We start from the raw sequence: 23,595 nt of genomic DNA, 5'->3' as shown, positions 1-23,595 counted from the left end.
ATCAGTGACCATACGACCTTTAAATATGAGCATAACCCCTATCGTATGGTAAGTTATAATGAATATTTGCTAATCAATTTTGATTCTTACATGTTTACAGATCATGTATCATAGAAATCCTCCTTCTAGGAACATTCATGTTTGCAATATCTATATATTATTGATGGTCGTTCAGACACTGACTGATATGACTTGTTAATTTGGTGTATTTCCGTAATTAATACTTAGCAGCCGATTTTTAATTTAATAGACCAAATATAACAATTACATTTTTATCGAGCCTGCGACTTTTGTGCAAAAAAGCTCGACATAGGGATAGTGATCCGGCGGCGGCAGCGGCGTAAGCTAACTTCTTAAAAGCTTTATATTTTACAATGAAGGTGGAAGGCCTGGATGCTTCATACTTTGTATATATATGGGTGCCTCATGTTACGAAATTTTTGTCAGTCACATGACCAATATCCTTGACCTCATTTCATGGTTCAGTGACTACTTGAAAAAAGTTAAGACTTTTTGTAATGTTAAATTCTGTCTTAGTAATAGGATTACTATATTTGGTATGTGTGTACGTATACCTTAGAAGGTCAGCGTGCCCGTCAGACAGTTTTAACTTGACTTCGACCTGATTTTATGGATCAGCGAACAAGGCTAAGTTTTGGTGGTCAAGTCCATATCTCTGATACTTTATGCTATAGGTCTAGTATATTTGGTGTATGGAAGGACTATAAGGTGTAAATGTCCAACTGGCGATGTCATCGGACCTTGACCTCATTTTCATGGTTCAGTGGTTATTGTTAAGTGAAAATTCAAATCTGACAATTTAAGTTAATATTATTTACATCAACAATTATCAATGATTACTGTGGATTCATTTATTTTCGTGGGTACCAATTTTCGTGGATTAAAAAAAAATTTGCTTATTCCTGGATATTTAATTTCGTGGTTTTGCTGAAGTCTGCATACAAACCTATAGAAAAATTATCATTCGTAGAATATTTAATTTCGTGGTTTGACTGTGCCCACTAAATCCACGAAAATTGGTATCCAACGAATAATAATGAATCCACAGTATACAAATATTCTCTGTCTGATAACTACCAATGTCTAATAAAATAATTTAATAAAAAAAATATCACATCTATAAATAGAATTCAATCATATATGGTCTAGAATTTCACTACATTTAGTGTTTATCTTAATGTTGGCAAGTTTATCTGCCCTTGTTGGTCCTATACTAACAATAGCTATGGGTTTCTTCTGTTCGTGAGCAGCATTTACAAATCTGTATCCTGAGTATACCTTTAATACAAAAAAGAAAAGTCATTTAAGTATAACAAATCAAGAAAAGATATAAATACCTTAGAAAATCAAAATTATCTACCAACTGGTATAAATATACATAGCATATATACTGTAAATTCCGAAATTTTTGTGTGTATTTTAGTATTATCATTGATTATTGCAATTTTGTCATTTTAGACTAAAATGTAATTTTAATTTTTGTGATATTGAGCAAAATCCTGTTTAATTCATATACAAAATTTCAAAATACAAGTTTAAATCATTATGAGTATAACTATGATAGCTTGTCCCATTTTTAACAATAATATAATATCAGAATTTTTAGTAAGCATATTTAACAAGTTACATGTTAAACCATGTTAAATGTACAATATTGTAATTTCCAGTATATTTATTAAGCATGATTAGACACCACTTCACAGGTACATGTATATATCATTTTCCCATACATTTGCAATCGTTATATGATGCAATTATTTTATATTGTTTATAATACTTTTTTAATGTATTTAATTTTTTATCTTTTCCTAGTACAATGTAGTACATGTGTATGAAAATTGGCAGTTCCATATAACATATGCAAACACTACAAAGTAGATAAAAGGTATAATTATTATGAAATTATCTATATCCACAAGGCCACGATAAATTATACCTAGTCATCAGGATGTTAACCTTGACCAAACACAAACTTGAACTGTTCAGTTCAACAACCTGTCATATCATTTTTGAAAATCAAAATCCTGACAAAATGCACAGGTTTCACTGTCAATGACCGTGTTTATTATATGTTCCAATATCCTCATTAAACTCGTTCAACCAGAAGTTGTAGCTTACAAACTGCAGATTTAGCATGTAGCTGTACAAAATGCATTCACACTTTTTAAAACTGGCCTATTGCTAAATTTATCATTGTTTATACAGTAGGTATTTTGTATTATAATCTCAAACCTCTAGATTGGCATATCTGCCAACTGTCGTTTTTGGAGGAAATTTCCTCCATGGAGGCTCCAAAATTGAAACTTTGAAAGAACAATTTTGTCCACAATTTTAAACAAAACAATTAATTTTTCATTGACTTTTGGCCTATAAAAATATGAAGCCAAAAAACAACATTGAAATGTATTTGAAGGCCCCCCTTGAAGGTTTTTTAGGACTATGACAGCCATCTTGCACGCAAAACCTCCATGCCATGGGCATTTTGAAAAGTTGGCAGGTATGGATGTCTGGGGTATGATTTGTAGAGGACCAATATGAATTTTACAAGCCTGGCTTCTGGTCCTACAGTTCTGACAGTAAGAAGACTGTAACTTTACCCCAATACACCACATTTCTTACCTCAAGTGATGATCCAAGTACAAGAAGACTGTCTGACTCTTTGACCTTATCAAATACAAATTCTACTCTAGGCCTTGGTACATTATCTCCAAAGAATACAATCTCAGGTTTTAATACTCCACCACACTTCTCACAAGATGGAACCTGAAATAAGTTAAATATAAAATAGAGGGTTATAAATTATACAAATGTACATGTAATTATATATAACAAAGAGGGTATGCAAAAGGAGGGGGTCTTTAATTTCTGTATTCTTAAAATTTTTAGAGCATTTTTCTTGAACTTTAGAATAACATTATATCTGTTCATCTGTTTGGCAATAGTCCTTTTACCAATTCCCGAGAATTGATTCTGTTATTACACACTTTTTAAACAAATTATTTTCCTTTGTCAATCATAGACTGGTTCTATACTAGACAAAATTGGCTATTGCCAATGCTAAGCATGATGAATTGAAAGTGATGTATCGGCAGTTTATCAAATTTTTCATGAAAAATAATTTTTGATGTCAAAAGTATTTAGCTTAACAACAAATTAATGTTATTAAAAGATTTGAAAACCTTAAAGATTACTCACATTATATATATATCTGCACAGGTAATTTTGCTCTTTCTGCTAGCTCTCCATTGTAAATAAAAATTAATGTCCCTCTTAAGGTAGACAACTGAAAAAGGGATCTCTAATTACAGGGTCAATTACAGGAATTAGTAAATGGCCTATTGTTTGGTAGAAAAAAATTGTAATATGATTAAGAGCCATTTTACATGTACATGTAAATGTAAAGAGTGAAATGAAAAGATTATGACAATGAAATACACATGCAGTAAATACTGTAAAGTGTAATCTCCATGATCTATAAGCCAGTATATCTATATAGTAATAACAAGATAAAAAGTATGCCCCTTCCCTTCAAAAAAACACCTCAATGGTCAGTTCTAAAGCCAATACATGTTCATGTACCTACATTAAATCCATTTATTTGTTCTTGACTGAGTTGTACATCCCCATCAGGTGCCATGTCTACAGATTGTGAATACCACATGGGATTATCCCCCTTTATCATATCCTGAAGTTCTGGTCTAGATATCATATGTTTACAGTCTAAACATTCTACTCTGTGAGCACTTCCGTGTAGTTCTGTCACATTTTTACTTCCTGCTTTGTAATGTAGAGCATCAACGTTTTGAGTCACCAACCAATGAAGACTATCCTCTCTTTCCCAATCACTCAAAATCTTGTGTGTCTTATTAGGCAATACAGATGAAAACACAGGCCACCCTACAAAATTTCTAGCCCAGTATCTTTGCCGAATATCTGCTTTTTTTACAAAGTCTTGATACTGGACTGGTCTATTCGAACTTCTGGCGTATAGTCCCACACCTTCAGATCTATAATCAGGAATACCACTTTCTGTGGATATCCCAGCACCTGTTATAACTAACAGTCTTTTAGAATTATGAATAAACTCCTTAAATTTATCTATGTCGTCCTCATTTGCAGGTGAATGTGGGGGCACAAAATGTGGCCTTGATGACTGAACGGTTCCTAATACTGAATATAGACGGAAGTGTTTTACCAGTGACTTATACTTCTTGATTGAATTCATGTCTCTACTTTAAACATCTAAAGAGGGCTAAACCCTAGATTTGGAATTTAAAACTTTGAATCTGCACATACATATACTTGTATGATACATTGATAAGGAAGTGATAATATTCTACATGTATGTAAATATTTCAATATTATGAATATGTTGTACTATGTATACAGATCCAGAAATTCACCAGGTGTATAATTAAAAGTTGAACAAGTGTATAACCAATGATAACTTGAGCTGTGTTTGTTCTTTGTCTTCTCTTTGTTATTCTTATTGCTGGCTTATAATTCCATGACTTCTAAGTTTGCCAAAAGTAGTTTTACATCTTCTTATTTTTGACTGAAAAGAGAAAATTTAAATAGAATAGAATAGAATAGAATATTTTTATTTTCCAAATTAGGGCCCCAGGAGGGCATATGATACAGACAATATTATTATAAACATTAACATATGCAATACACACATAATAAAAGATATATAACAGTGTTATAAAAATAATAAAATAAAATAATATACCACAGAAAATACACTCAAAATAGTAGCAATGTATTATTATTCAATGAATACTATGTTGAAATTGACTCAAGTGCACCCGGTAAGTGTATCTTCACTTTAAAAAGACAAACATGAGGCATTAGTAGTTTGTGTGGAAAAATGTCAATATAAAAAAAAAAAAAAAAAAAATACAATACAAAAAGAACCCAATAAAAAACAAAGCAATTAAGCACTCCCACATTTGACTATGAGGTATACTGCAAATAACAAAGTATATTTAATAAAGGATATTTAATATGACTTATCTGCAGAAAGCACCAAGAGTCGGTGCTTAAAGGGGAGTCCCTACTTGTACTTTATGCAGATGAGTCAAGCTCCTTAATTATTGAAAATATATTTTTAAAGCATATTTTTAAGATTATAGATTCTGTGTCCAGCCAGCAAAGATCATCAAGGGATGGTGCCAAAGAATTTGAAATTCTTCTTATGATCTGTGCAGGCTTAACAGGGTATCCAAATTCATATTAAAGAGTTATAGTGAATTAGTTATTGCAGATTAAGTTGTACTTGAATTCTTAGTATCTTCTATATATTTGTAAAATGCAAATAGTACATTGGGATCCTCATTATTCATTATCCAAATTAATTTGTTATCAAATATTTAAATTTTGAAAGTTTGGACATGATTTTAATATATTTTGCATCAATTCCTCTCTTTTTAATAAATGAGTATCACATTTAAATAAAAAATGAACTTCATCCTCAACCTCACCTGAGGTGCACCTGAGACAAATTCGGTTTTGTCGAAGAGTACCCTGGTATCTACCAGATTCAATTTGCAATTTGTGAGCAGATATTCTTAATATAGTAATACATTTCCTTTGCTCAAAATGTCGAATTATTGACAAATAATTTTCAAAACCGAAGTTGCACTTGAATGTAACATAAGTTCGTAGTTTACCATCTTTATGTATATCTAGCTGTTTTTTCCACAATGCAGTATAGTATCCCTTAACTATCTAGCCACAGTGTAGTTTAAATGTTGAATATTTTTCAAGAATATGTTTTTCTATGCCTGACATTTTTTTCCTTAAAATATTAATTGATCCATACAAAGAGTTTTTTTTGGTTTCAAATAGCTTTTTAGAACAATTATATGCAGCTTTTAACAAGGGAAATGATGAGCCAATATTTTCTAAACGATGCCAATATCCTAAAACATGTTTGACTATATCATAGTGAAGTGGAAAACGGCCTAATTCAGACAAAACTGCAAAGTTTGTACTCTTCCTATTAACGCCTAAAATATATTTGCAGAATTTAATATGAAGTTTTTCACAAAGTATCCTTGAGTAAATTGTATCCACTGTTATGTGTTCTTTTTTTAAACGTGCAGTAAAGGGATTGAAATATCCCCAAATTTCACACCCATATAAAAGTATAGGCTTTATTGTATGGTCAAAAACATAAATTGCATTTTTAACAGTAGGATTATGCACTAAAAAATCATTACATAGTTTGAAGTATGCTTTTAAGGCTCTTTGGTATAAATCATTCTGAGCATATGAAAAAGAACATGATGCATTAAATTGGATACCCAAATATTTATAATTAGATACACACTCCAGCTCATCTTTGTTGAAAATAAATTTTTGAGAGATATGTCTGCCTGCTTGTTGAATATCAACACTTTAGTTTTTTTAGTATTTATATCTAAGCACCAGTCATTGCAAAAATTATGAAGTTCATTTAATTTCTCTTGTAGTCCTTCAGCTGAGTTAGATAAAATTACAATGTCATCAGCGTACATAAGGCAATGAATGAGTTTGCCATCCAGCATAATTGGATCTCTGGTTTGTGTAAAATAGTCTGGAAGGCTATTTATAAATATTTTAAACAAGTTAGGACTCAAGTTATCTCCTTGTTTAACACCAAGCTTTGTTTGAAAGAATTCAGTTATTCTATCATGTATTTTTATACAAGATCTAGTTTCAAGATACATATTCTTTATAACGCTATAAAACCTTGAACTAACCCCAATCTCTAACAGCTTAATTCTAATTCCTGTATGTATTACTTTATCAAAAGCTTTATGAAAATCAACAAAGCAAGCAAACACTCTCCCATCCTTAGTATTACAGTATTTATCAAAAATACATTTTAAAACAAACATATGGTCAGATGTTCTTGCCTTTCTTGTGAAACCTATTTGACAATCATTAATTACATTATTTTCTTCTAAAAAACTATCCAACCTTATATTAAGTATACTGTTAAAAAGCTTACCAATTGCATTAGTGATTGTTAGTCCTCTATAATTATTTGGGTCAGTGACTTCTCCTGACTTATGTAAAACTGTAATATAACCTTCGGTCCAATTTCTTGGGTATAAACCATGAGACAGACAAGAATTAAATATTTTTGAAAGAGACGATAGTAAAACTTTTTGACTGTGTTTAATCATATTGTTTGAAATGTTATCCAAGCCTGGTGATTTGTTACAACGTAGTTTAGAAATGGCAAAAGAAATTTCTTTCTCTGTTATAAGTTTATCAAGATTATTAAAACAAACATTTTTTTCAAGATTATCTAGCTTTTTTTCCAACTTAGCCACTCTTTCTTTGAATGACTCATGTAATTGATATAATCCATTGAAATGTGAAACCCACACAGATGGTGCCACAGCAGAACTATGGTCCTTATTATCATTATATTTTAAATCATTAATTAACTTCCAATAAGATTTAGGATTATCATCATGTAGATTCTGTAACTGCTCAACAAGTGATTTTTTATATTCTTTATACTTAAATTTTCTAAGTTTAGAAATATTGCTTATTAAGCTAAATATAAACAAAATGATAAGTTTGTTAAAACATGTTAAAATAAGAAATCTGGGTTTACAACATGTACAACATGGCATCCTTCTGTTTTTCATAATTAACAAAGCACTAATTCAACATATTTAAAATAATCGTATACCTTGAAACTACGTATACCCTCTGGACACCTCTAATTGGAGTACCCTAAATGACCCCTCATGTCATGAATGTACAATGATAATAATGATTGATGCAGTTTTTTTGTTTTTTTTAGGTAAACATTTATCTAACTGTTTTCACTTGGAATATTATTTATTTGCGATAAAAATTTCACTGTCATATAAAAAAGAAGATGTGGTATGATTGCCAATGAGACTATCCACAAAAGACCAAAATGACACAAAACATTAACAATTATAGGTCACCGTACGGCCTTCAACAATGAGCAGAGCCCATACCGCATATTGTCAGCTATAAAAGGCCCTGATAAGACAATGTAAAACAATTCAATGTATTAATTATTAAGGTACTGCGCAAAGTTTTAAAAATTCCCAAGTGCTCATTAAGATAAAATATTTATGATATATATTAAACTGATAACAAACATATGTTTTTACAGATTAAGGAAAAAAGAGTAGACAACTCATGGAAGTGTCTGTAATAGCACATGCATGTTATTTTTCTCTGATAACTTGTGTAACATGTCAAAAATTACATTAGAAATTTTTGAGTTATACCTCTTTGTATCAAGTTCAGCATTTAAAATTTTGTAACATGTCAAATATTACATTAGAAACTCTTGAGTTATCTCTCTTTGTATAGAGTTAAGCAAAATAAGTGAAATTTGGAAATTACATAAAATTTGGAAAAAACGAAAAAGATAATTTTTATATTAGCATTTATATATTTTATCAAATCATATTTATAAAACAGTTTGATTATTTTGTCCAAATATAATTTAAGGTGGTACCTAACACTACAGGGATATAACTCTGTAAAATCAGCTTCTCAGTGAATGATCAAAATTAGTGTTTGTTGAACTTTCATATAACCAGTGTAATTTTTCTGATAAGTTGGTTGGTTCAAATTTTTTGAAATTTTTATATTTTTGTCAAGGGTTTTTCAAAACTTTATGAAAATTATACAAGCCAAATAAATTTTAGTCAAGGTGTTTGGTACCAACTTAAAGATATTTCAAAATATTATTTACTACATTCTAGTAATTAGTGTACAGGTAAAAACTGTTCACTACATTGTATGTTTTAACTATTGATTTATGAAATAAACTTGTATACATGTTCTAACTGTTTTATATACATATTGACTATATAAATTATATGTAAACATATTTTTGTTCTTCAATTGAGCCCGCAAAATGTCGTACGCGTTATGACCTGAGATTTTTTTTCTCAATGCAGGTCATGACCTGACTTTTCATTTTCAGAGGTTGACAGGTATGAGGATGATATTATTGCAGTAAAATGTCTGCCATTTGCTTATTTAGGGTATGTATATTCAATTGTTAATAAGTGTTATTATGTGCCCTTGATTGATATTATGATTATATTTAGTTAATTTTTGATATTTCTTACTTTTCTGAACATTATTGCTGTTTACAGTTTATCTTTATCTATAATAATATTCAAGATAATAACCAAAATCAGGGATGCTCATGGATGAAAATTGAACCATGGAGGAACTTTCACCATTACAAACCGTGTCTACGCCGTACAGTGTAGCGCGATCGGAAGTATTTTATCCCTCCATACAAGGAATGGTGAACATGCTAATTCATTGCTTATTTAAATTATATTTATTTGAATTTTCATTATAGAATTAGAAGTATCAATATTTTCATTTATTGCCGTTTTTAAACCATTCAAATGCCAAGTCTTCATGGTCCCCCCTTAGTCGAGAATGACCAAAAGCTGTCATGAAGGTACCGGTCCCCCTGTAGATTTCTTGTATTTTTGGTAATTGTTATGGCGGTTAAAAATCATATGATGTGCCATCATGTGGAGATTATTTTTCATGGACACTGTCAAATTCAGAACCCATTACCAGTATGGCTGATTTGCAGCAACAACAAAACGATTCGTATGGGTTATGTAAAAGGTTAAAGAGATTTGTAAAGCAAACGTTGACAAATGAAGAGGTTTTTAATGACTTTATCTGGCAAATTGATGCTGTGCAACATGCATCATTCGAGTCTAAAAGAAACCGGAAACGCGGATGTATCAATTTGATTGTAATATATACGAAATGAATTTTGGAATTACCATACGATATTTCTTTACAGAAAATATTCATGATATTTAAGTTTTTACTTTTAAAGTAATTTTAGATTATCGTTACAGCAGTACTCGAGTTATTTGCGATGAAACAATATTTACTGTTTTGCATCTTATTTTGTACTTCTTAAAAAGGGGGATGCTGATTGCGTAAGTCAAAATAAAGCATGTGTTCGACTTGTTAAACTATTTTCTTTGTAACTGGATTATTAATTAATTTATTTAATCTAAATTATCATTATCATTTGCTGAAACTTAGTAAATTAATTCGACAATTGGTCGTCTATCCTCAGATAGTATTCTCCTGTCTGGTTTGTTGATCTTCCTGTACAAGCTCAGGTACAAGTGATTAGCGATCTTAATCCGGATATCCCTCAGGCGTTAGAACTGTATTGGATTATAACATAAAAAGCCTAAGGGTTATGCAATTACATGCATTTGATTATAATTGATAAAAAAAAATGACGTCGGGCTACAAAAAACGATGAAGTTTTGAACGATAGCGGAAGACAGTTTAACGATGGCGCAAGGCAATTTAATGATGGCGCGAGTCATTTGACGATGGCGCGAGTCATTTGACAATGGCGCAAGACATTTGAACGATGCAGGGCGCCATCGTTAAACAGGCCATGGAGATCCCTGCAAAATCAGCCAAATTTCCTTAAAATTACCAATTCAAGGGCAGCAACCCCGATTCATCTGAAAATTTCAGGGCAGATATTTCAAGATCTTGACCTGATAAACAATTTTACCCCCATGTATCCAATCTATTTTCAATGGGATTTTTCTCTTTTTCATAAGAGAGTTGGTAAACAAAAGTGGGGCGATATGGTGAAAAAGTGGGTCTATTAGGTGTAAGCGATTGATAGTGGGCTCCTTTTGACTAAGGACGGATTTGATGTGTTTGTCTTATAGTGCTAGGGATGCTTAAAGTAGTAACAAACGATCATACCTTGACCAAAGAAATTTGTGATTACGCAATAAGAACGGAAATGTATTTTGATGTCTTAAACTCCGAATCGTCCAGGGACCCTCGAATACGACAAGACACAATCTTTTTGCTGAAACGTCCAATAAGGTCATAAATAACAACAAGGGCATTTAACAATCAACACAATAGAAATACTTCAACTTTTGTCTTTAAAAGGATTTTTGATAATGAAAGTTTTAACTGATGAAAACCGAGTTTTACTATCCGTTTCCGAATCTGCATGAATTATAACCATTTCACAATTTCCGGGGTTACACTAAAGACCTGAAAGTGGACCTGAAAAGACCTGAAAAGACCTGAAAATATACGACTAAAAATATTCAAATTGCAATGACTTTTTTATAATTGGATGGAATTTCTTCAAGTTGGAATTTTATTAATTGTAAATATTTATATTTCATTAAAATTTAAAAGTTTTAAATTAAAAACAATTTTTTGATGCCAAATGTTGGACCTGAACGGAGAAATGAAAAGACCTGAAGGGACCTGAAAATCTATGTCGGACTAATTCTAACTACAATAACTTTTTTAATATTAAATGGATATCTTTCAACTTTTGATTTTGTGACACAAAAAGTTCAATATAATGATAATATAAAAAAAAATATTGTTGGGGTGTCAAAACTCGGACCTGAACGGAAAATTCAAAATCTGAATGAGCCTAAAATTCCACATTTTTTTTTAAACGAAAATAATAAACATAGACGAAAAATATGGTTGATAACTTTTCATGTTCGATGTCATTTGGTCTCTTGTAGAGATCTGTCTCGTTGGTATCACACCACATCTCTCTAATTTTTATTGGCGGAAGATACTAATATGATACGCAAAACTGATACAAGTAAAACTGAAAGACGGAAGATACCAAAGAATAATCAAAACTCGGATGTCAAAACTTATAAGTCAAAGAGACATAATATACCATAGAAATAAATAATTCAGAAAAAGGTTTGGTGTCTTTAAACTACGATAACCCCGTCACAATTTTTGTGGTGTCCCAAGTCTGGAACCTGCACTTTGTGAATGAAAAATGAAGTCCTGAATGAACCTGGATATATATATAACAGCTTCATAAAAAACTACCTTGACCAAAAACTTTAACCTGAAGCGGGACGAAAGAACGAACGGTACGACGGACGGACGGACGAACAATGCCACAGACCAGAAAACATAATGCCCCTCTACTATTGTAGGTGGGGCATACAAATCTGAAATGAATACATGCTGTTTGATAAACAATATATATGTATGACTTTAAAATATTACCTGCAAAGCGTTTTGGTCTTGTGTCTGCAAAGTGTCTCGGTATGGTGTTAGTCTGGTGTGTTCAGTTAGCAAAGGTAATGGCAATGCAAGAGACATGCTGATATATAATAACGTTGAAAACTACGCACTTTGTTGAATATTTTTATTCTGACTAAAAACGATTCAAAGTTTCTGAATTCACTGATTATTTGATATATGCTTATATTTTTAATTTGTAAACTTTATACTTGAATTGGTGAAAGAGCAATGTTTAGTTCGTGTAACCAGATATAGTGATAATCCAATTAAAAGATTAAAGTGAAATGTTTATTTAGACTAATGATCCAATTATCACCTAATAGCAATACAAGGTGTGAATTACAACCGGCACACGTTCATGTTATTAAAACATTCCAATCGACGAACTCTTTAAATTACATATGGTTTATGGGGAAGCAATACTAATACTTTCATTTTATAAATAAAGCAGTTTACGACCCGCTTTAATATAGAATAAGAATAAAATATATATTAATGTTTTCAAATATGTTCCTGTATAAATACATGTATAAAGTCATTCGTACTCTTCGATAGACTTTTGTCTTAAATAGAAACAAATAGGAAAACAGTGTTTTGCGAGTTTAAATACAACTACCCCTATAATCCATGCATGTCTTTTATTTCACCGAAAAGGTCCGAATTTTGTAACCCAACCATTATATTTTCGATAAAATTCTTTATATTTTCAATGATATAGTATACCTTTCCTATACAGTTAAAGATATTGAATAAATCTGACCGCAGTCTTTCCAGGCAAATTTATGTTACTTAATTTTCCGTTCAGTTCCGAGTTTTCACACCCAAATGGTATTTTTCATATATTTTTTTTTAATTTTATCATTACAACTAACTTTTATTTTCACAAAATCTAAAGTTGAAAGATATCCATTGAATATTATAAAAGTTATTGTAGTTAGAATTAGTCCGACATAGATTTTCAGGTCCCTTCAGGTCTTTTCATTTCTCCGTTCAGGTCCAACTTTTGGCATCAAGAAATTGTTTTTAATTTTAAAAAATTAAATTTTAATGAAATATGAATATTTACAATTAATAAAATTCCAACTTGAAGAAATTCCATCCAATAATAAAAAAGTTATTGCAATTTGAATAATTTTAGTCGTATATTTTCAGGTCTTTTCAGGTCTTTTCAGGTCCACTTTCAGGTCTTTAGTGTAACCCCAATTTCCGGTGTGTGTGTTGGTGTCAGAATATAAAATCCCCAAATGTTTACTAGCATCTTTGACTTATGAGACTGCTTTTTAAGCTGCCTTTTTCGTCTTACTATTTACCAATAATACGTGTGAATAGTTTTGACATTGAATGAAAAGAGAAATCATATCAGTCATGCCGGAGAATTTTTTGTTTGCATCAGATCCATGATGGATCCTTTATAAAGTAGGATTTATCCTAGTCCAAATAATTATGACGTCTGGCAAAGCTACTTTTTTTTTTCTGGGAGGACGTCTGACAAGGCTATTTAAATTTTTTTCTGTGATGCCTTCGTCCTAGCTGCAGAACCATAGCTTTAGGTCCTTGTGCTATTTTTTTTTTACTATTTGCGGCCCATCTGTGATCTGTGAGTTAGTCCAAATAATTATGACGTCTGACAAGGCTAGCCATTGTCACGGAATAGAAGTTCCTTCATAATATAAGTTCCAAATGGAAAAACTATTCTGGAATATTATTTCCACAGGAATAAATATTACAGTAGATGTTCCTAACGGAATAAATAGAATAGTCGGTTAAAGAGCTCTTAAGAGCTCATGTTCATTGTTATTATGTATATATATGCAACCCGACTTTAAATAAAGATTACTTTACTTTAGTATAGAATATTTGTTCCAAAGGTACAGGTATTATGACATTGTTTATAATAAAGTTTCCACTGGAACTTCTGTTAGGTGGTACAAATATACGTTGACAGCCAGACGTCATAATTATTTGGACTAGATTTATCCCTCATGTCCCTCCCTAAAACAAGATACTTGTATCTATGTTGGCTATATTTTTTTTATGAAAGAAAGAAATACCAACTTTTAATTTGTCCTTTAGTTTGGAATGGGGAATACAATGTGCTTATATGCTAAGTGTAGAATGGTCAAATGTTTCCATCTTTTGTTTTAATATTCACAGTTATCGTATTTTAAATTATTATTATGATGTTCTTTTCAGGTGAAGTTAAATGCTTTCTACCAGATTATTTTCAACAATTAGATCACTTAAAGTAATGGAGTTGAAAGAAGTCGTAAAAAAGTTAAATCAATTTGCCCCAACTTCATTGGCAGAGAAATGGGACAATGTTGGACTATTGATAGAGCCATCATCACCATTACAAGTACATATAGATATATATTTTTATTTACAAATCAATCTTAGATACATGTATGAAAGATTGAACATATTTTAACAAGCATGATAAGATTGAATTTGTACTGTAGCCTATCACTTGTCAAAACATGACTTTAGAAATGAGCAAATTCTGAAGAGCATTCTTTTTAATTATATGGTGTGAATTAATTAGAGTGATCTACTACCGCAATCAAATGGCGTTCAAAATTTAAAAAAAAATCAGATTTATTAGGAACTTGATGAACATTTGGACATGTTGGAGGCTTAAAGCTAAAAAACTGATATAAATCAAAGGATAACCTGATTGTCATGGTTGTGTTTTAACAGACTTATATAATTACACTCATGATTGTTGAGTTACGTCAACAATTCAATCAAAGACAATACTCACAAAACATGTTAAACCTATGAGATGGTCAGATAGAGATCTGCCAAACACAAATGCATCAGTGAACAAGTGTTAATTATGGTTGTCTTTGAGTAGTCAAATTTGATTTAAGATATCCACAAAAAAAAATAGAGTGTGAATATATTCAATTAAAACTACTTATAAACTACTCAAAATTTCCCCAAAAAAAATTATTTGTTAATGTCACTTACATTTCAGTTGTAGTAAAAAGAGTTTTAAAATGTGTAACCCGGTATGTATTTCTTGCCAGGTGAAGACAATCATGCTGACCAATGATTTAACCCCTCCAGTAATGGATGAAGCTGTTGCCAAGGGAACCAATTTAATCATTTCATATCATCCACCAATATTTACTGGGATGAAATGTGTCACTCAGAAATCATGGAAGGAGAGAATCGTGACAAAATGTTTGGAGAATAGGATAGGAGTTTTCTCCCCTCATACAAGCTACGATTGTGTTGAAAATGGAGTAAATGATTGGTTAATAAACGCATTTGGTAAAGAATGATACGTAAATGATTGATGTCTATTAGAATAATTCTTAAGTATTCTAGACAGGAAATTTTTATGTATATGTACATGTATGACCTACAACATGTTCAAGAAGATTAATTTAGTTGAATCCACTGTTGCACAAGAGATTATTTAAGATGGTACCTATAACACCATGAACACTACAGGGAGATAACTCTGTAAAGTCAGCTAAACATTTTAATTATGTTGTGTTGTAAAGGGAATTATAAGCTTCTCAAAGATGAAAATTGGTGTTTGTCAAACTGCTATATAACCAGTGTAATTTTTCTTACAAAATGGTTGGTTAAAAATTTTTGTTAAAGGGTCAAAGTAAATACTTTGTCAAAATTTTATCAAAATTAAACGAGCCAAATTAATTTTAGTGAAAGTGTTAGGTACCACCTCAATTTGTTCACTATTCAAGGTTAGATAACTTTCTTTTGAGGAAGAGGTACTCATCAGAGGCTAAATACATGAATAAAGATTAATAGATATTCCTGTTTGACACTTTCAAAAAAAGTCATTATACAAACAAAGTCTCAGTAGAACTAATAACACATGGTCCAGATAGTCTCAATTTTGTCTATATAAACATATTTGTTGGTTAAAACTGTTTAATTTTATGTGCACACAAAGTCTAGTTGATAGTTCTAGGTCTTCATTCAGAAAATACAAATCTATTGTACATGTTGTATTTATGTGTATTTCAGATGTTATTGATGTCAGACCAATACAGAATGCAATGGAACTTCACAGTAACATGTCAAATAGTATAAGTTGTTGTGTACCAAGAACACAGTGTGACAAATTGCAGGAAGATTTGTCTGGCATTCCTCATATAAGGTTACCTCCTCTTTCTGCGTAAGTTGTGTTTTACCATTCAGTTACAGCAAGAATTATCTGACATTCCTCATTTTAAGTTACCTCCCATTTCTTTGGAAGTAGGTTTTTTTATTGAAGACAGGTGTTATGCATAAATGAAAAGTAATAATAAGGTTGGATGGAACCAACAGTAAAATATTCAATAACTGAATTTAAAAAAGTAAACAATTTTGGCCACAGGGACCTGCCAGAGGTGTGTCCCTAGTTTGTTCTACATTATGCAATTTAGTTATATTGTTAAGTGGTATTAAAAAAAAGTAAATAGTTTATTATTCATTCAAAGTGGGTCTATGAGCTATAAGTCTTGAGTTATCTCCCATCCGACCTGAGTTATCTCCCATTCCACCCAAACTTTTTATTTCCCTTATGTAAGAATTGGCCACACACCACAATTAAATTCTCTATTAGTTCTCTATAACGTTTTGTTTCATTAAAAACAATTACACCTAAGCTTTTTGTCAAATTTTGTGTGTGTGTAAAGTACAGTTCTAGTCCAAAACTATATCCAACATTCAGAAAGATTGCTCTGCTGTATTTTACAAATTTAGCCAATACACATCAATACCCCTATGGACAAGTCGAGAGATGTTCAGAAAACTGTAAAAATCAACTTTTAGCACCTGGCCTTATCACTCTTTCCATGTCAAAATCAGTTAAAATAAAACATCCAAAAGTTTATTCCAGCTCTCTTCTTTCATTTCCACCCCAGAAAAACTGAGAATTGTATGAGAAAGGGAAAGAAAAAAAATAAAGAAAAAATGCACTATTATTAAAGAGAACTATATTCGTGGACAACGAAAAGCCGAATCATTAATTGTGGTCTTGGGCCAATTGTCTCATTGGCAATCATCACATCTTTTACCAGATCTTTCAGAAAATTTGAGAGATCTTCAAATCAATAAGCTGCAAAAAAAACCTTCTGAAAGTTCATTTAGAGTGGATGCTTGAATGTACTTGTTTTCTATTTTGTATTATAGTGTACAGTATAGCATGTCCTAATAAACACTTTTTAGTGGGAATCATGGAAGAAGTATTTATTGTTGAACCACTTTTTGACCCATTTAATTGAAATTGAAAATAAAAGATCATCATAATATTATTCAAATGATAAAATACATGAGTTTTTCTCTATACTTGATATCTATTAAGACAACCCGTTCCAGATCTATTACTGGTACCCATACTAAGACGGAAAATGACTTTCATACAGACTTTGAATGGTCGTGTACTTTTGCTCCCAACTGTTGAATAATGAATTTTCATCTGACAATATCAATTTTGTACTTAAACATGTAAATTAATGTGGATGCACTATTACGTTTATTATTAATGTTCACATACCACTATTTCAGTTACCTACTATCATGAAATGACTGTATGTGTTGCTCTCCACCTATTGCAGTTAAAATTTCTGACAAAATTGCAATTTGTTTTATCAACCCAAATTATTATTATGAATGTTGCAAATTACATCGAATCAATGCCTCATAAATTCTTTCACAGAAAATCAGATTTTACAGAAATTTTATTTTAATTTTACAGTGAAACAGATGACTTAATGATAACAGTTGGTTGTTAATTTTACAGTGAAACAGATGACTTAATGATAACAGTTGGTTGTTAATTTTACAGTGAAACAGATGACTTAATGATAACAGTAATGGTTGTTAATTTTACAGTGAAACAGATGACTTAATGATAACAGTTGGTTGTTAATTTTACAGTGAAACAGATGACTTAATGATAACAGTTGGTTGTTAATTTTACAGTGAAACAGATGACTTAATGATAACAGTTGGTTCTTAATTTTACAGTGAAACAGATGACTTAATGATAACAGTTGGTTGTTAATTTTACAGTGAAACAGATGACTTAATGATAACAGTTGGTTGTTAATTTTACAGTGAAACAGATGACTTAATGATAACAGTAATGGTTGTTAATTTTACAGTGAAACAGATGACTTAATGATAACAGTTGGTTGTTAATTTTACAGTGAAACAGATGACTTAATGATAACAGTTGGTTGTTAATTTTACAGTGAAACAGATGACTTAATGATAACAGTAATGGTTGTTTAGTTTACAGTGAAACAGATGACCTAATGATAAAAGCTGGTTGTTAATTTTACAGTGAAACAGATGACTTAATGATAACAGTTGGTTGTTAATTTTACAGTGAAACAGATGACTTAATGATAACAGTTGGTTGTTAATTTTACAGTGAAACAGATGACTTAATGATAACAGTTGGTTGTTAATTTTACAGTGAAACAGATGACTTAATGATAACAGTTGGTTGTTAATTTTACAGTGAAACAGATGACTTAATGATAACAGTTGGTTGTTAATTTTACAGTGAAACAGATGACTTAATGATAACAGTAATGGTTGTTAATTTTACAGTGAAACAGATGACTTAATGATAACAGTTGGTTGTTAATTTTACAGTGAAACAGATGACTTAATGATAACAGTAATGGTTGTTAATTTTACAGTGAAACAGATGACTTAATGATAACAGTTGGTTGTTAATTTTACAGTGAAACAGATGACTTAATGATAACAGTAATGGTTGTTAATTTTACAGTGAAACAGATGACTTAATGATAACAGTTGGTTGTTAATTTTACAGTGAAACAGATGACTTAATGATAACAGTTGGTTGTTAATTTTACAGTGAAACAGATGACTTAATGATAACAGTTGGTTGTTAATTTTACAGTGAAACAGATGACTTAATGATAACAGCTGGTTGTTAATTTTACAGTGAAACAGATGACTTAATGATAACAGTTGGTTGTTAATTTTACAGTGAAACAGATGACTTAATGATAACAGTTGGTTGTTAATTTTACAGTGAAACAGATGACCTAATGATAAAAGCTGGTTGTTAATTTTACAGTGAAACAGATGACTTAATGATAACAGTAATGGTTGTTAATTTTACAGTGAAACAGATGACTTAATGATAACAGTTGGTTGTTAATTTTACAGTGAAACAGATGACTTAATGATAACAGTAATGGTTGTTAATTTTACAGTGAAACAGATGACCTAATGATAACAGTAATGGTTGTTAATTTTACAGTGAAACAGATGACTTAATGATAACAGTTGGTTGTTAATTTTACAGTGAAACAGATGACTTAATGATAACAGCTGGTTGTTAATTTTACAGTGAAACAGATGACTTAATGATAACAGTAATGGTTGTTAATTTTACAGTGAAACAGATGACCTAATGATAAAAGCTGGTTGTTAATTTTACAGTGAAACAGATGACTTAATGATAACAGTAATGGTTGTTAATTTTACAGTGAAACAGATGACCTAATGATAACAGTAATGGTTGTTAATTTTACAGTGAAACAGATGACTTAATGATAACAGTTGGTTGTTAATTTTACAGTGAAACAGATGACCTAATGATAAAAGCTGGTTGTTAATTTTACAGTGAAACAGATGACTTAATGATAACAGTAATGGTTGTTAATTTTACAGTGAAACAGATGACCTAATGATAACAGTAATGGTTGTTAATTTTACAGTGAAACAGATGACCTAATGATAACAGTTGGTTGTTAATTTTACAGTGAAACAGATGACTTAATGATAACAGTTGGTTGTTAATTTTACAGTGAAACAGATGACTTAATGATAACAGCTGGTTGTTAATTTTACAGTGAAACAGATGACTTAATGATAACAGTTGGTTGTTAATTTTACAGTGAAACAGATGACTTAATGATAACAGTTGGTTGTTAATTTTACAGTGAAACAGATGACCTAATGATAAAAGCTGGTTGTTAATTTTACAGTGAAACAGATGACTTAATGATAACAGTAATGGTTGTTAATTTTACAGTGAAACAGATGACCTAATGATAACAGTAATGGTTGTTAATTTTACAGTGAAACAGATGACCTAATGATAACAGTAATGGTTGTTAATTTTACAGTGAAACAGATGACCTAATGATAACAGTTGGTTGTTAATTTTACAGTGAAACAGATGACTTAATGATAACAGTAATGGTTGTTTAGTTTACAGTGAAACAGATGACTTAATGATAACAGTTGGTTGTTAATTTTACAGTGAAACAGATGACTTAATGATAACAGTAATGGTTGTTAATTTTACAGTGAAACAGATGACCTAATGATAACAGTAATGGTTGTTAATTTTACAGTGAAACAGATGTCCTAATGATAACAGTAATGGTTGTTAATTTTACAGTGAAACAGATGACCTAATGATAACAGTTGGTTGTTAATTTTACAGTGAAACAGATGACTTAATGATAACAGTTGGTTGTTAATTTTACAGTGAAACAGATGACTTAATGATAACAGTTGGTTGTTAATTTTACAGTGAAACAGATGACTTAATGATAACAGTAATGGTTGTTAATTTTACAGTGAAACAGATGACCTAATGATAACAGTTGGTTGTTAATTTTACAGTGAAACAGATGACTTAATGATAACAGTAATGGTTGTTTAGTTTACAGTGAAACAGATGACTTAATGATAACAGTTGGTTGTTAATTTTACAGTGAAACAGATGACTTAATGATAACAGTAATGGTTGTTAATTTTACAGTGAAACAGATGACTTAATGATAACAGTTGGTTGTTAATTTTACAGTGAAACAGATGACTTAATGATAACAGTAATGGTTGTTAATTTTACAGTGAAACAGATGACTTAATGATAACAGTTGGTTGTTAATTTTACAGTGAAACAGATGACTTAATGATAACAGTAATGGTTGTTAATTTTACAGTGAAACAGATGACTTAATGATAACAGTTGGTTGTTAATTTTACAGTGAAACAGATGACTTAATGATAAAAGCTGGTTGTTAATTTTACAGTGAAACAGATGACTTAATGATAACAGCTGGTTGTTAATTTTACAGTGAAACAGATGACTTAATGATAACAGCTGGTTGTTAATTTTACAGTGAAACAGATGACTTAATGATAACAGTTGGTTGTTAATTTTACAGTGAAACAGATGACCTAATGATTACAGTTGCTTGTTCACAGAACAATGTTAGTAAAGTGGTTAATGTAATGAACAAGTATACAGCACAGTTCATAGAGGTTAAACAGATGTCAAAGGTCAGTTCATAGAGGTTAAACAGATGTCAAAGGTCAGTTCAGAGAGGTTAAACAGATGTAAAAGGTCAGTTCATAGAGGTTAAACATATGTCAAAGGTCAGTTCATAGAGGTTAAACATATGTCAAAGGTCAGTTCATAGAGGTTAAACAGATGTCAAAGGTCAGTTCATAGAGGTTAAATAGATGTCAAAGGTCAATTCATAGAGGTTAAACTGATGTCAAAGGTCAGTTCATATCAAACCTTTGAATTGCTTGACATTTTTCAGGGTGAAACTGCCAAGTTCTGCAAACACAATGTAGATTAGTTTTTGATTACTCTTGGTGTTGAAAGTTTACTCTAATAAAATCAATGATACCAATTTTCTTGCACCAGATGCGCATTTCGACAATACATGTCTCTTCTGTGATGCTCGTGGCCAAAATATTTGAAATCCAAAGCTTATATAAAAGATAATTGTGGTTGTGGATGATTCATAGATTTATCTTCATTATATTAAATATGTAGGAGGGTCCAAATGGAGGTACCTTTATGAAAAATAATGGTAAAAATTTTTGCCAAATTAATTATGGTAATTTTTGGTGCATAATGATAAAATGTACACTTACTCATTGTTACTTTTAGTTGATAAAAGAAATGAACTGAATTTGATGGTAACAATAACTATTTGAAAATCTTTCAAATCATGATTAGGATATTTTGAGGAATCATGGTAAAAGTTCAACCTATTTTACGCAAACAGTTGCTGAAAATGACTGTTTGACACCTGACGGCAAAGGGCATTCCTACTTTCATATAGTAGATGATCATAAAAAACTTATTGAAGACTCCAGGATTATAAATTTGTATGCCAGACATGTTTTTTTAAATACAAAGGTACCCATCAGTGATGCTGGAATAAAAAAATAAGGTCTAATTCTAACTAAAGCACGAAAACGAATAGCATTAAGGACAAAAACATTCCAGAATATTTAACAGATACATAAATTTGAGTTAAACCTCATATCAGAAACAACCACTGGGGAGTTGAAAGTTCATCAGTGAACATGAGGCCAACCTTAAAAATATGTTTGTTTGCAGTTTTCCGACTGTACCTTCAGACTGAAGGGTCGGTAGGTAGGAAAAATATTTTATTTTATCAGCCAAAATACAGTTTAAACAAGCAGTTACACTAAACCAAGTTTCTTGTGAAGAAAAGAAAAAAACATTTAAAAAAAACAAACACTGGACATGCAGAAAATCAACATCAAATGAACAGGCATTTTCAGATAAAAAACTTTTTAACCAAAACTGAAACTTTAACATAGTGTCATTATCCAATTTATGTCAGACATAAAATATGGTATAATTATTAAATACTGGAACACTTATAAACAAGGAATGTCATTATGACTAGAACTGTTTTAAAGAAATATATTCAGACATGTATGCTTCTTGACTAGAATGTTTTCATGAGTAGAGTATTTTCATCAGAAAAATGTATATATTATAGATTTATAAGACAATTATTAAAGAGTGTATTTTTAATAAAAAAAAATAACCATTGAATCTTCCTCAATTGAAAAAAAGGCAACTTGAAAAAAAAGTATTAAGACATCCGACTGTTTTCATATTTCTAACAATATTTAATTATATGTGATAAGGTTATATTTTTGCCAGGCTTTAATGAAAACCAAAGAAATCTAAAGTTTGGGGTGAAATCCATAGCACCCCATTAAAAGTAAATGGATCTGTACTGAAATGTTTTTAATGCATAAAAAAAATTGGCAGCATAGCTCCTAAGGACATGTTTTAATTGAATTCACATAGGCCACACATTTTGGGTATATTTAATATTGTAAGAAAGAGAATAATTGCAATGAGTGGGGCAGCCCCCCTTATCCTAAAGGAGCATACTCATTGCAATCGAAGATAGATTTAATATAGAGAGAGTATATTTATTTTTCAAGCTAACCATTAATTTTTTCTACATCTTTGTGTAGTTAGGGTTGCTTCTTATTGATTTGGCATGATCTATATCCATTAACATTTCAAATGAGCCCTTCCTCCGTACAGGCGTGTTTACAGATATCCATGAAGATTTATTAAGTCACGGAGGAGTGGTTTCATCTTAGTCGTCTTCACAACGATTTGTAGAAAATATGCCATACTTCAAGCTGCTGTCGAATTATTTA

The 23,595-nt window shown here is 30.8% G+C and overlaps 2 protein-coding genes across 4 annotated transcripts; one reads left to right on the top strand and one right to left on the bottom strand.

Moving 5' to 3' along the window:
* Positions 1 to 1,103: 1,103 nt before the first annotated feature.
* Positions 1,104 to 10,858, bottom strand: LOC134701913 (NAD-dependent protein lipoamidase sirtuin-4, mitochondrial-like). Its single transcript, XM_063563019.1, has 4 exons — positions 10,798 to 10,858; positions 3,605 to 4,576; positions 2,641 to 2,784; positions 1,104 to 1,299 (listed from the first exon to the last, which is right to left on the bottom strand). Exons 2-4 carry the CDS (start codon positions 4,244 to 4,246, stop codon positions 1,156 to 1,158), a joined length of 930 nt encoding a protein of 309 aa, XP_063419089.1. The 5' UTR covers positions 4,247 to 4,576; positions 10,798 to 10,858; the 3' UTR covers positions 1,104 to 1,155.
* LOC134701914 (NIF3-like protein 1) lies at positions 9,033 to 21,668 on the top strand. Of its 3 annotated transcripts, none has more exons than XM_063563021.1 (5): positions 9,033 to 9,059; positions 14,314 to 14,476; positions 15,150 to 15,396; positions 16,123 to 16,273; positions 21,309 to 21,668. In XM_063563021.1, the coding sequence occupies exons 2-5, from the start codon at positions 14,324 to 14,326 to the stop codon at positions 21,433 to 21,435; spliced, it is 678 nt and encodes a 225-aa protein (XP_063419091.1). In that variant the 5' UTR covers positions 9,033 to 9,059; positions 14,314 to 14,323; the 3' UTR covers positions 21,436 to 21,668. The 3 variants fall into 3 exon arrangements, with proteins under 3 accessions (XP_063419091.1, XP_063419090.1, XP_063419092.1); XM_063563020.1 differs by lacking the exon at positions 9,033 to 9,059 and adding an exon at positions 10,891 to 10,923; XM_063563022.1 differs by lacking the exons at positions 9,033 to 9,059; positions 21,309 to 21,668 and adding exons at positions 10,892 to 10,923; positions 19,845 to 19,897.
* The last annotated feature ends 1,927 nt before the right edge of the window (positions 21,669 to 23,595 follow it).

The sequence above is a fragment of the Mytilus trossulus genome, unplaced genomic scaffold (genome assembly GCF_036588685.1).
Source record: "Mytilus trossulus isolate FHL-02 unplaced genomic scaffold, PNRI_Mtr1.1.1.hap1 h1tg000373l__unscaffolded, whole genome shotgun sequence".
Classification (NCBI taxonomy): domain Eukaryota; kingdom Metazoa; phylum Mollusca; class Bivalvia; order Mytilida; family Mytilidae; genus Mytilus; species Mytilus trossulus.
Note: the sequence above shows the minus strand (reverse complement) of the source record. Positions and strands in the feature narration are given on the sequence as shown.

What these genes read in the sequence shown, in the direction of transcription:
- LOC134701913 (XM_063563019.1), bottom strand. Translation starts at nt 4,246, where the DNA reads ATGAATTCAATCAAGAAGTATAAGTCACTGGTAAAACACTTCCGTCTA. An exon ending in AACAAATAAATGGATTTAAT is followed by an intron (nt 2,785 to 3,604) that starts GTAGGTACATGA and finishes AACTTATTTCAG; the next exon opens with GTTCCATCTTGTGAGAAGTG. An exon ending in TACTTGGATCATCACTTGAG is followed by an intron (nt 1,300 to 2,640) that starts GTAAGAAATGTG and finishes TTTGTATTAAAG; the next exon opens with GTATACTCAGGATACAGATT.
- LOC134701914 (XM_063563021.1), top strand. Translation starts at nt 14,324, where the DNA reads ATGCTTTCTACCAGATTATTTTCAACAATTAGATCACTTAAAGTAATG. An exon ending in TTGGTTAATAAACGCATTTG is followed by an intron (nt 15,397 to 16,122) that starts GTAAAGAATGAT and finishes TGTGTATTTCAG; the next exon opens with ATGTTATTGATGTCAGACCA. An exon ending in AGGTTACCTCCTCTTTCTGC is followed by an intron (nt 16,274 to 21,308) that starts GTAAGTTGTGTT and finishes TTAATTTTACAG; the next exon opens with TGAAACAGATGACCTAATGA.